General features: G+C 40.7%; 1 protein-coding gene across 9 annotated transcripts in view; it reads left to right on the forward strand.

The window, feature by feature from the left end:
• The window catches only part of DIP2B (disco interacting protein 2 homolog B), a 208,434-nt gene that overhangs the window by 130,623 nt on the left and 64,424 nt on the right, over positions 1 to 13,387 (forward strand). For 7 of the 9 annotated variants that reach the window (XM_070494879.1, XM_070494881.1, XM_070494880.1 and 4 more), the window contains exons 4-5: positions 1,846 to 1,971; positions 12,335 to 12,547. In XM_070494879.1, coding sequence (XP_070350980.1) covers positions 1,846 to 1,971; positions 12,335 to 12,547 — 339 coding nt within the window. The remainder of the gene's footprint in view (positions 1 to 1,845; positions 1,972 to 12,334; positions 12,548 to 13,387) is intronic. The other 2 variants (XM_070494883.1, XM_070494884.1) reach the window with 1 other exon arrangement.

A 13,387-nucleotide genomic window follows, 5' to 3' on the forward strand; every position in this document is an offset into this window, starting at 1 on the left:
TAATACTTTAACTCAGTCTAAAGAACTACAAACACTATTGAACTATACTTACACTAATATTGAACTATACTTAGAAGATTTATTTTTCTTAGTGGTATGAGATAGCAATTTCAAAACTACTTTCTGTGTATTGTAAGAAACATGACAACTAAATGTAATGTGTGATTCTGTACTGGATCTCAGATCAGGGAAAACTATAAAGGGCAATGTTGGCACAGTTGACTTAAGTTGGAATGTGGGTTGTGGGTTATGTAAGAGTTTGTATCAATTTTGAATTTCTGGATTTTGATAAATGTACTGTAGTTTTGTAGCAGAAAAATCCTGTTCTTAGGAAATACATCTCAGCAATCGTTGGAATTAATCCTAAAGAAAAAGGATTAGGTATGGTGCTAAGGTGAAAATACTGAATTATTCTTGCTGTGAATAGTTGCTGTAAATAGTCGCAAAAATTTGAAAACAGAGTTGCTTAAGTAAATTATGGCACATTCATACAGTGAAATATTATGCAGCCCTTTAAAATTATGTCGTAAGTCTATATTTACACAGAAAGATGTTTCTGGTTATATCAGTGAAGGTTTTTTTGGTTACATGAAACAGGCCAACCCTGCTGCCTTAAATAGCTGGGGTAGGTCACAGAAGCAGAGGAACAGCTGAGAAATCCCTAGAAAGGAAGAGACAGCTCTGGGGAATCTCAACCTTGAAGTTCAAGGACCTTCCTTCTTTCTAGGGCACTGTTGTTTAAAGTGACGTTAGGAGCTGCAGTTTCTTGATTCAGTTTAAATTCTCCCCCAAAAGGATCTGATTGGTCCAACTCTTCCAAGGGGCACATCTGCATAGTACAGATCGGCCTTTGAGGATGGTTTGCATGTGGATGGAGCCCATTCCTTGAGAAGAGGGAATTGTTTGTTGTTAACTGGGGAGCCACCTCAGTTGTTATCTACTGCAGTAGGACTTTGTAACTGTTACACAAATCAAAGCACAATACAAAATAGTGTGTACAGTATGACCCTATTTTGTAGAAATATAGAGTGAGTTTTGGGGTGGGAATGGAGAATCAAGAGTTCTGTCTGGGTATGTTAATTTTGAGATTTCTGTTAGACATTCAGGTGGAGAGCTGAATTCTTTTTTCTTTTTTTTTTTTGGCTGAGGAAGAGTCACCCTGAGCTAATATCTGTGCCAATCTTTCTCTATTTTTTAGTATGTGGACTGCCAGCACAGCATGACTGCTAACAGAGTGGTGTAGGTCTGCACCTGGAAACTGAACCCAGGCTGCTGAAGCTGAAGCCTGAACTGAACCACTAGGCCACTGGGGCTGGCCCGAGAGCTGAATTCTTTTGTGGCCAAAGTGTAGTAACATCAGCCCTTACATTTTTCTAGATCAAAATTAGCCCTGCTGTTCCTGTGGCATAGAACTGAGTGGTCTCAACCAAGTATTCTTTCAGATAGTTAAGCTAATCCTAAGCTTCTTTTCTCAAAGAATAGTGGGTGTCCTCTATGCACCTGCACAGCACTCAGCTGCACCTGCAGGTGGGAGTTCCTGCCTGGCGCGGATGCCTGGCAGATTCCTTACCCTCACCCCACCCGCATCTCCATCAGCTCCCTGTCTGCTGCGTGAAGCTGTCACATAATCCTTCTGGGCTTCATTTTCCTCCTCTGTAAAATTATCCTTGACTTCTTTTGTCTCTGTTTTTTATTTTTATTTTTAATTGTTATAACACATTTAAATGATAAATAAAAATCACCTAAACATCCTGTTTTCAACAGTTGAGGCAGTGAGAGTTCAGTCCACGGAAGTAAACACTTTCAGAGCCAGGAGCTAATAAATGCAAATGTTTACTTTTTCAGATATCCACACAGAAGCAGTTCAAGCCGCACTGGCAAAGCATAAAGAACAGAAAATGGCTTTGCCTATGCCAACCAAAAGGCGGTCCACATTTGTCCAGTCTCCTGCAGACGCCTGCACACCTCCTGGTAGGTTTATCAGAACCTTTCTCTCTGACAGTTGCTGCTTTGATGTTCCTGAAATAAGTTCTACTTTTTCTTTTCTTTTTTTTTTGTTTTTAAAGATTTTATTTTTTTTCCCCCCGAAACCCCCCAGTACATAGTTGTATATTCTTTGTTGTGGGTCCTTCTAGTTGTGGCATGTTGGACGCTGCCTCAGCATGGTTTGATGAGCAGTGCCATGTTCGCGCCCAGGATTCGAACCAACGAAACACTGGGCTACCTGCAGCGGAGCGTGCGAACTTAACCACTCGGCCAAGGGGCCAGCCCCTCTACTTTTTCTTTTCTGAGGTGGGAGCTGGAACGCTCTCCTCGTCATCAGAGGTATATGAAAGCACACACTGAAGGTGGCAGGTTTTGGTTGTTGCATTGTGAACAACACACAAAAAGAGGCCTTAAGAGTAAAGCTATTAAAAAATTTTTTTTCCTTCTCAATTTCTGGCATATTCTTGCTATAACCCCCAAATTCGTGTAGTCATAAATAAATACAGCCTAAAGCTCAGGGTCTAAAAAATCCTGCTGTGATTAAATACTTTCATTGACATCCAAATTATGACCCATAGTCATATATTTCCTCATCAAATTTGTGCCCCTAAATGAGATGCTTTGTCTGCAACAGTCATAGGAGTAAGTGGACTTGGGACAAAATTTTGTGTGTCATTGGAGATGATGGGAGAGCAGTCATGCGGAGTTGTAATAGATCTGAAAAACATACATAAGTGTGTTTATGTGTATGTGTTAATATATTTTGTATACACTTGTGCCTGTTTAAGAATCCGCTTTTTATATTGGAGTCATGAGCTCTAAACACCTTCATCGCATCCCCATTCCCTAGTTTTGGGATCCTTCCTCCCCCTAAAGTCAATTTAAGAGCTGTAACTTTATAATTGAGGAGCAGTTGCAACAACTTTAATTTGTCATGTTTATTCAGAATCTCTCCCAAGGTTTTTACAAACCGTAAAAAAATTGTTTTAGATGAAATCCCAGACAAGTTCTCAATCTAGACCCCTGAGACTAAACATAGTAAATCTATTTCAGAGCCTCAATATAGTGTCTGTCTCCCTCCTGTCATGTTACTGGCAGTGAAATCTTTGGGGGAAAATCATTTCCCCGTCCTGTTTTGGTCTAAATGACTTAGCGTGTCTTTTGAGGAGAGTCCCGGGAAGGTCACGTCTTTGTGGTTGACTTTGAGTCCCAGCTGTCAGGTTGAGCTGTTCACACTGATCCTCTCCCTGGTCTAGGTTCATATTAGTAGTTTTCTCCTAGGTTTTGGCTAACTTCTCAGAGCATTTGGATGTGCTGTGGGCTCATTAACTGTGTGTGCTTTTTTTCTTTACATCTGTGGTGTCAATATGTTTGAAAGAGAAATAGCTCTGTGGCTTCAAGTGTTTCTCAAAACGTAACACGGGATACCCCTAGCAGGCCATCACAATAAGACATTTTGTGTCTATAATGGTGCATACTTCCAGCCCACTCATTCAGAATCTTGGATGGTTTCCCTTCCTTAGTACAGCACCACTTGGGTTCCCTGCACAAAGAGGGCTCTCAGTTTAGTAGCTATTCCTTCTTGGCAGATTCTGCTGCAGTGCAGCTGAGGGTTCAATTGTAGTAAATGGCAAAGGGTAGGGAGCAATGTGCCTTGTAGTTCTTAGAAACAATCCTCTCCATAGCTGTATTAAAGAAATGCAGTTTCAGTGTAAACAGTCTGCACTCATGGCCTGGGGTTAAATGTGAGAGTGCAGCAAAGGATTTTGAGAATGCTCAGAAGGAATGGAAACCTTTTTTATCCCCTTTTACAAAAGTCACTGCCTGAGGGGAATTTACCAACTCTAGAAACAAATCGTGGCTGTTCATTGCTGAATGAGACCATAGTCCTTTGGAATTCACTGCAGGCCTCTGTATTTCTAAACACTATCGTTCTGCTCTGTCTGCAGCTTTAAAGATGTGGCATAATGTTCCTGATCACCTTACGTGTTTTAATAATTTTATGATTGTAAATATGCGGTCCCCTCTCCTAAGACCTATATTCAGCAGAGCAGAGTAATCAAAAGGTTTTCCATCCATTTATCTCCTTTTCTGGGGATCTCTGAATAGTGTACTAGAAACCTTGACGTGCTATTAGGGACATGAGTGTTGTCAAATAGAAGAGGAATTCTCTCCCGTTGGGAAGAAACATTGAGAGTACCCTACGTGGTAATTTCTCACAGTCCCCACATGGAGCCGGATCTTGATGCCCTTGGTCAACAATTACGTACATGCCTAGGACAAATACTGTGCTCTAGCGTGAGGGATTGTGGGGAGAACTGTCCTAAGGCGTCTGTTAGCACCTTTCATTTTAGGGGATGAAACTGGCCGCTCCCAAGTTAGAATTCAGGTTCTGTGCTTTCCAAGCTTCTGAGAGCCACTGGTTAGAGCCCTGGCTGTCTCCTATTCGTGCTGAGTTTACACCTGTATCACTATCTCCCAGAACCTGTTACAGCCTAGCCCAGGATGGCAGGTGGGTTTTAGCTTCCATATTTACTCTGAAAGCCCCTGAAACACTGGAGTTTAGAAGAATACTGGGGCTGCACTCTAGGGTTAGGGAGGAAGAAGAGAATTGACATTAATTATTGCTGCTTATAGGCTATTTTTAAAAAACCAGGGTCTAGGCAGCTATAAAAATGACCTTGCTATGACTTTCTTTCTAGAAAAGTTATGTTACCTCTGCAGGGCAAAATTAACCTCAGATTTCACAGTGTTTTAGTCATGTTTTTCTTTGTGCACTGAGAGGTCCGCCACGCATCACAAAGCGTGTTTCTGGTCAAGACCCTCACTCTGCGTGTGCTGTCCGGTGTGAACCTGGTTTCTAGGACACCTGCTTGCGCTCACCAGTCAGTCAGCTTGTTTGGGGGTGCTCACCACGTAATATTGAATTACTGAGTTGATGGCAATTTTGAGCTATTTTTGGAGGGATTTAATAAAAAGGATTTAAGGAGTAAAATATGTCATAAATCTTGGCTTCATTTATAGTATTATATAGTCTGGAAAATATGGTAAATAGTTGGCATGGGGAATAATTTGTCTTGTTCATAAATCATTCTCAAGTAATAAAATGTCAGTCAACCTAAAATTTGCTTATTGATATGTACACTAATTTCTATCTAGTGGATTGCTAACTTTAAATTCTCCAAGTTGGTAGCAATCTGTGGTTCTTTTAGTGCCTGTGTCCTTTTCCAGAGTCTTTTAGACCACTTGAATTACTGCCATCCAGTTCTCTTTATGTGCTGAAATCATTAACTAATGTCATGAGGCAATTACCTCAGCTCTTTCTTTGTAGGGGTTCTTTGTGTAACGCTATTACTCATTCATACGGGTAAACACAATGCAAAACTACAGCATATATTTTTTTCCCCTGCTAAGCTTTTTCTGCACCCATGTGGACTTTACCCTACACTGCATTCTGAGGGTGACCAAATAGACCACATAATGACCCAAAAGCGCAGTGAGCTATTTCGACTGGCTTGGGTGGCATGGAGCTGAAGTTTAGACGTTCGTCTCTCATAGGACCAGGCGTGAAGGTGACTATAGCAGTGATCCATGGGACCAGGCAGGGAGGGACTTAACCTCTCTCTGTTCCTCTGATGCCTGTGCGCAGACTGGGATGTTGTTATACTTTTAACAGCCCTTCATGATGCGTTATGGCATTAGTGCACACTACAGCATGCGAAGGGCCTTCACAGACCTGGCCACCCGGCCTGACTTGTTCTTCGTAAACACTTTCTGAAGTAGGAAGGGCAGATTTTTTCAGAGATGGGGAGAGAAACAGTTTTGTGGTCACTCAGGGATTTACCCCAGGTCTGACAGCAGTTGTGTGTCAGACTCAAGTCTTCTAGATTTTGCTTTTTACTCTACTAAAGTGTCATGTTTGGGAAATCCATTTTTACTGAATACATGCTCCTGTATGAGTGGTACTGGAATGGGTATTATTCCAAACAAATTGAATAGCTATTGCCTTCCGAGAGCTTATAGCCCAAAGCACATTATGAGTCAGTTGATTTGAACTTAAAAGATTAATTTGAATTTAAAAGAGATTACCTGTCTGAATTACCAACCTGGGCAGTTTTTCCCAAGTATTTCTAATTTTATTCAAAATCACAAAGTAAACAGAACTGACAAATCAGACCTCTATAAATGTATTCTAATTAATAGATTTGGATCATTTTAATAGCATACTTTCATTATTGGTGTGAGTTATGAGCAATGGTCCACAGTTACTTGGGAGACTAGTAGATATTCAATATTCTTTAAGCCAAAGTACAATAAAACCTCACTCTATCAAATTGAATTTATTTCAATAGCTGATTGTAAAATTTAAAGTTGGCCAGTAAAAGTAATTTCATAGTCACCATTTATTGAGTACCTTCAGTGTACTAGTCAAAAGGCTTAGTGCTTAACATATATTTTTTCATTTTTAGTTCTCTCAACAACCCTCTATCCCATTTTACAGGTTAGAAAACACGTTTAGAGAGGCTCAATGACTTGCCCAGACTTCCTTTTCTAGCAGTGTGGTCAATTAGATAACTTGAAAATTCTCTCCCAGAAACAGGGGAAAGAAAACTTCCCTTAGAAATGCTGATAAAATGTAACCAGCTTCCTTTTACATACACACAGGAGCAAGAGAGAGAGAACAGTCACTGAAAATCAGAGTCGGGAGGCGGAGCTAGCTTTGGCTGCCCTGAGGGGAGGGGAGGCAGAAAACAAGGGAGCTACATTTTAATTACCACAAGCGTAGAAAAGATAAAACCTGGACCTGTATCAGGTTGGAAGCTGGAGTTGAGATCCCTGGAGGAACTTATATCTAAAGCAGAAGAGTGAATTTGAAAAAATTAAACTGCTAGCAAAAGAAGATGTTGTCAAGAAAGCTTGCCTTGTGCCTGGCCTTGGAATAACGGGGGCAGGGACCTTCCCTAAGAATTGTGGTCAGTGGGTACAAGATCTGAGTTTCACTATCCTGTCTGGTAAGAACCAACGTTACACATTAACTAACAATAAAAGAGGCTGATGATAACCCTCGGGCACAAATGGTTTCTGGAAGGATACAACCTCAACCCAGGGATGGAGGATTCCCACAGATAAAGATCCACGAATGTGAGCAAACAATCCAAAACAGAAAACACTCCCCGTGAGAGAGAATCAATAGGAAAAGAATAACAACAGCAAACAGCAGAGTAGAGACCCTCAGAACTGACTGGCCCACCTGCTCTCGGGGTGGAGCTAAGATGGAGTCCAGAGCAGTCAGACTTTCAAAGCCCATTCTCTGAACCGCTCGGCATATTGCCTCATTCTACCATATTATCAGTAAGTATTTTCTGGTAATTTGGAGCTCTTAACAATTGCTGAGTGTTTGATCTAACTTTTCAAATAGGCAGTAAGTGAAAAAAACTCTCTTCTCTCCCTAATGTTATTTGTCATATTAATGAGTTTTGTAGTTTTTGTAAATATGGGGAAATACCTAGAAAAATAGTGTTTGGAGATCCCTTGTAGGTAAAGTGAGCCTACAGTAATTATTAATAGCACGTTCCCCTTCTCTCAGGAGCATCCCAGTTTGGATGTTCATGGTCAGGCAACTCATGGACCTCCTGCCGGTTAGGCTCTGCATGGTAGTTGTCAGTCCCAGCCAGCTCTCTGTGCACATGGATTATTGTGGGATGCTTGAAAGTCTCCATAAGGCTTGTCTGGTGAATCAGCACCCACCCTGGTTGGGTTTAGTGCTAGCTTAAGTTGCCCAGAATTTGTAGCCCAAGCTAAGGTCAGATTGGCCTGCTTCCAGAGCTAACCTTTTAGTCTTCTCTTCTAGATACGCTGTTACTCCTAGGCTGCCCCTTCTTGGGTCTCTACAGATTTTCCTTCTTAAGCTTCAAACTTTTTCCTTGCCTACAGAGAAACTTCATTTGCCTCTCTTGAAGGTATTTCTGGAACTCTTTAATTCCCTAACCCACCAATGCAAGAGAAAATGACACTTTCCTGCCTGACACCACCCCCTCCCACCCTACCGACCCAAAACACACACTCACACATACTCACACACACACATTTCTTCCATGTGCTCCAGAATATCATACACTCCGTGTCCTTGTGGTTGTTTCCTTTATTTGTTCTTTGATGCTCCCATTTCCTGGCTTAGTTTAGGTGACATATTTTGTACTCGTTGTTAGGACGAGATCTTTCTTTAGGTGAATCTTGCCTTACCTGCTGTTCTGAGTTGGTGTCTGGGCCTAATTTTGGTGTTGGCTGCCCAAACCCCGTGGCAGGCACTTTCTTTCCAGGAACTTGCCAGACTTGCCCAGTACCCCTCAGGTTGTGTGGACTGACTCTCAGATATTACCATCCTCTCACCAAGGCATTGTTTTCACCCCCACAATTCTTTTTAAATTAGCTTATTTTTTTACAGCTTTATTGAATTATAATGGACATACAGCACATATTTAAAGTATATACTTTGCTAAGTTTTGACATAGTAAAACTGTGAAACCATCACCACAATGAAGATAATGAACGTATCCATCACTCTCCAAGTTTTCTCATAATCCCTTTGTAATCCCACCTCTTCACATCCCCGTGAGGTAACCACTGATCTGTTTTTTATCACTATATATTAGTTTGCATTCTCTAGAATTTTATGTAAATGGAATCATACAGTCGTACTTCTTTTTGGGGGGAGGTAGAGAGATGTTTGTCTTCTTTTACTCAGTGTAATTATTTTGAGATTCATCCATGTTGTTGTGTGTCTCAGAAGTTCATTCCTTTTTATCGCTGAGTAGTGTTCCATCATATAGATGTCCCACAATTTGTTTATCCATTCAGTTGTGGATGGGCATTTTGGTAGTTTCCCATTTTTAGCTATTATAAATAAAGTTCCTATGAACATTCATGTGCAAGTCCTTGTAGAGATATATGCTTTCATTTCTCAGGAGTAGAGTGGATACGGTAGGTGTTTAAATTTTTTAAATAAACATTTTTTAGTTATAATAAGTGTATTTGCAATGAAGAAGGGGGAAGTCATTTCCACACATGGCTGAAGTCTAAAAGTGCTATAGCAGTTAAGAAGTTAGTAAATTCAGGACTTTTCTTCCCTTAAAATCAACAAGTTCATTGTTTATGTGATTTCTAATTGATTATAAATGAATTTTAGGCTTCTGGTGATTAGTATTAAATGACGCTGTGTTAAAATCTCACAAGTTATAAACTGAAGGGCAAACCATGTTTTCAGAATTGTTTTCTGTTGTATAGACCCGTTGAATTCATCATATACAAGAGCTTAGCAAGGACTTTGGTTATGTTAGGTAACAGTTGTGAGTTTGTGTTCACCCAGAGCAGAATCAGTGGGAAAATGCTAACTTTATTTGTATTAATTTAATCTTGCCCCAATTTTTACTAATCTATTGCAATTTCCTGGGTGACAGTTACCTAAAAAAAAAAAAGCTACTAAGTAAGCATATAAATATTTAAGGGAGCTCATTTTTATTTTTAAAAAGAGAGAGTCCTAGAGCAGTGCTTACAGTGTACGTGATCTTAACACATGGTCAGCTGTAAGCTTGGCCCACCACACTTTTGTGTCTTTGAGGCAACACAGGGTGGGTTATTCGGAGAGGAGAGGGCAACTGACGTTTATTGGCCTACTGCTGTGTGCTGGCCCCGCCAGGGGTGCTTTCTGTACCTTGTCTCGTTTCGTGGTCTCCCGCTGCAGTGAGCATAAAGGCGAGCTTCCTTAGCATGTCTTACATGGCTCTTAGCAACCCAGCGCTGTCCACTTGTCCAGCCTCATCTTTCATCACCACCAATTTTGCATTCTGTGCTTCAGCTAGTCTCATGTCTTTGATCTTCTGATATGCTTTGTTGTCTGTCCCTCCCAGCTTTCCCACATGCAGTTCCCTCTGCTGACTCTTCTCTCTCCCCACCTCTCTGTCCCTTATAACCAATTCCTCCTTCCAGCCTGGGTTTAGGTCTGACTTCCTTGGGCGCCTACCCTGAACTCCTGTAAGACTCTTAAGTCCTATTGAGTAGGGACTGTGTTCCTGCTCACCGTTTTATTCCTAGCAACTAGTGTAGAGCTTGGTAGTATTTGTTGAATCAATGAACAAATAGCCTTCGCGGATGGGTAATTTTATCCCCAAGTCACATAGCTAGTAAGTCGTGGACCCCAGAGTTCCAACAGAAGACGAAGCCAAAGCCATGTTTTTCCCAGTACGATAAGCTGCCCCGCAATTGTAGTCACTAAACACTCTGAGGAGGACTGGCAGGCAAATGAGGTCATCGAATTGAAACAATACACCTAATTACATAATTGATTCGCTGTAGAAACATAATGAAGCCAATTTTCCGTAAACCTAATCATGAAAATACTGGTTTTACTATCTTTTGAAAATTGGATTATTCTGACTTTAGACTGACTTAGATTAAAATAAATGATGCAATAAAGACAGCCTGCAAATCCACTGGAGTTTGTGGGGTCCTGAAGTGTGTTACCCTGAAAATACTTTATTCTTAGGTTCAGATTCATCTGTCCCATGCCTCCCCACCTGCCCCCTTTTCTTTAGTGAGTTGGCAAGAACAGAAGTTTCTGCCTCTCAAGATACGGTTGAAATGTTAATATAATTTCTGGAAATTATGCAAGACACTTTCCTTAAGTAAAAGGTTACAGGTGCTGTTGCTTTTCTTTCTCCATATTTTCCTTTGGTCACCATTCTTTTGCCTTATAGCTCTCTTTCTCCTTTAAAGAACCTCGTCCATTTATCCTTTGCAGCCTGGGTCACTGTTTACCTCTCCAGCTTCATCTTTTGCCCCTTGCCTCCTCAAAGTCTTTGCTCCATTTAAATAGAAGTACTTGAAATCCCGGACTGATATGGGTGCCCCTCCTCCTGTGAAAGCCTTTGCTATCCTGTTTCTTAGCGTCTGTTGCATTCTTTGAAACAGTCCGTGGAGCTGTGTGCCTCCTATACTAGACTGTAAGGTTTTAGGGCACTTACTGTCTCATAAGATCTCACACATCTCAGATTCCCCGGAACCTGACATAGTTCCCAGCACATATTGTAGTTACGTAGTACATTGTAAAAAAATCAAAAACAGTCTGTCTTGGGCCTCAGATCTCCTTCATTATGAGATAATAAGTTGGAGGTAGCCCAGAGCAGGAAGCAAGGATATAGTCATTATTTTAATTTTCTCTCTTACTCTGGACCTGCAGAATTTGACTTCTAGATTAAATTTATCTTTTGTAGTTCAGGTTTCCGTTGTCAGCACTAGCAGTGTTCTAGCCCTGTTAGTTATCTCTTGCTCTCTGAACCAAAGTAGAACATGGACCTACAGTTTCACCTGAGTTAGAGGAAGGTGTTGGCAGGACTAACCACAGAATAGTTGATTTTAAAAAAAATGAATGAAATTTAATCCACAGGCCATAATTTGTAATCCCCAACATTTAGAAGGGTTTGTCTCACCTCAGACCAAATGCCCCTTCAATTTATATGCCTTGTAAGCTTAGAGTCCTGGAATAAGTTCTTGACTTCTGCTCCCCCTGGCTCTCCTATATTTGGTTGAACTTCTGTTTTTTTATTTTTTTCAACATGCTTTTCCAACTTAGGCCTTATTTTCCTAAGTCAGAGCCAGGCTAAATACAGACATTAGTGAATTTCTCACAGTTCTTCTCCGTCTGAGAATTAAGGAGAATAATACAGATCTGTGCCCTCTCCTGTCATGTTTGGAAAGCTCACCTGTGCCCTGTGATTAGCTGGCTTTTCCACCAAAACCATGAATGCCTCTAGGCCAAGCCCTGTTTCTCAGTCTGCATCAGTTCTCTAGCACCTAGCTCACTGTTTGGCACTTAAGTTGTTAACAAAAATAAATTTTTATATTTCCCTATCAAGATCATTTCCTTTTAAGTAGACACCAATTAATACGTACTTGTCAAAATTAGTGTAGCAGCCTATCATAAGATTCTCTAATTAAGAGATTGAGGAGATATATAAGCACTACAGTATTATTTGAACATAAGTAGATAAGCCAGAAGAATTTAGATACTAATTAAGCTCAGAACAGAAAAACAGCGAATGAAGTTTAAATGTTCTAAAAGGGGTTTTTTAAAAGAAGTTAAAATTACCTGTAGATTTCAGCTGTCTTATTTTTGCAGGTTTTGGTCTATAGACCTTTCTTTGAGATTCTTGAGAAACCTTACATATTAATCTGCCTTAAGAATGTGAATGTTTTGCTGCTGTCAGAATTGAATGTGTGACCAATGAGCAAGAACTGAAAGGTCTCTGTTCTAGGCAGGATCGAGAACTTCTTTTTTTCTAATTCCACACAGACACGTCTTCGGCCTCTGAGGATGAGGGCTCTCTGAGACGCCAAGCTGCGCTCTCTGCTGCCTTGCAACAGAGCTTACAGAATGCTGAGTCCTGGATCAACCGTTCAATTCAGGGATCGTCCACTTCTTCATCTGCATCTTCTACGCTGTCCCATGGAGAGGTCAAAGGAACCAGTGGGTCTCTAGCTGATGTATTTGCCAATACTCGAATAGGTAGGAGCTGAATCTACCCAAGAAGCCCAAATTGTGTTCCATTCGGCCCCCAGTATCCAGGAAACAGTTGATGATTTGTATTAGGTTTTTCAGAGTGGCTTTAAAAAATAGAATCAGAAAGAACACGACAGTTAATAAAGCAGTGAAGGAAACACCAGGAATACATTTGGAGTGATAGATACCATCTGCACTATTGGTGCATAGTATTGCCCACCTGAAGCCATAGCTATTTCCGTAAGCAATACTCAAGCTGCAAGATACAACACCAGTCTTAGCGTGGGTTTATCCCTGTTGAGAAATAGTCCATCTGTTAAAAGATGTTAAAATATGTAACATCTTAGATTTTCCCAGGATTGTTGTCTCCATTCTCTCAAACAAAAAACATTAAACTCAGGCAAATTCTGCACTAAGGCAAAAATCAGTGAGGCCTTTTTGTCTTTAGCGTAAAGACTGGATTTATTGTCCTTGCTGCTGTGTTACTGCTACAACGGGAGTGTGCAGGCTGAGGATGTTGGTTCTCTGTGAGCTGCCTTGTGCTGCCGATGCTTCTGTGTGGAGTGTAGCTTTTGCTTGGCTCTGCTTTATGTTTGTGTGTGTCTGTGTTTTAAGAGTTTGTGACGTCTGCAGATAAATATACAGCTCAGACCTCTGCTTCTGCTTCACTAGTTGGTGCACACTGCACAAGGTGATGCATAAGCATCATGTGTCTGTGACATTTGGTGTCTTAGTTTTCATATCAGTGACCTTTCTGTATCACCTTATATATATCTCTCTTTATTCTATTAATTGACTTCTGAAAAGAAGAACTCAGAAAATTTTCAATTCCAGCCTGTAATTTTT

Source organism: Equus asinus, chromosome 22 (assembly GCF_041296235.1).
Source record: "Equus asinus isolate D_3611 breed Donkey chromosome 22, EquAss-T2T_v2, whole genome shotgun sequence".
Taxonomy (NCBI): Eukaryota; Metazoa; Chordata; class Mammalia; order Perissodactyla; family Equidae; genus Equus; species Equus asinus.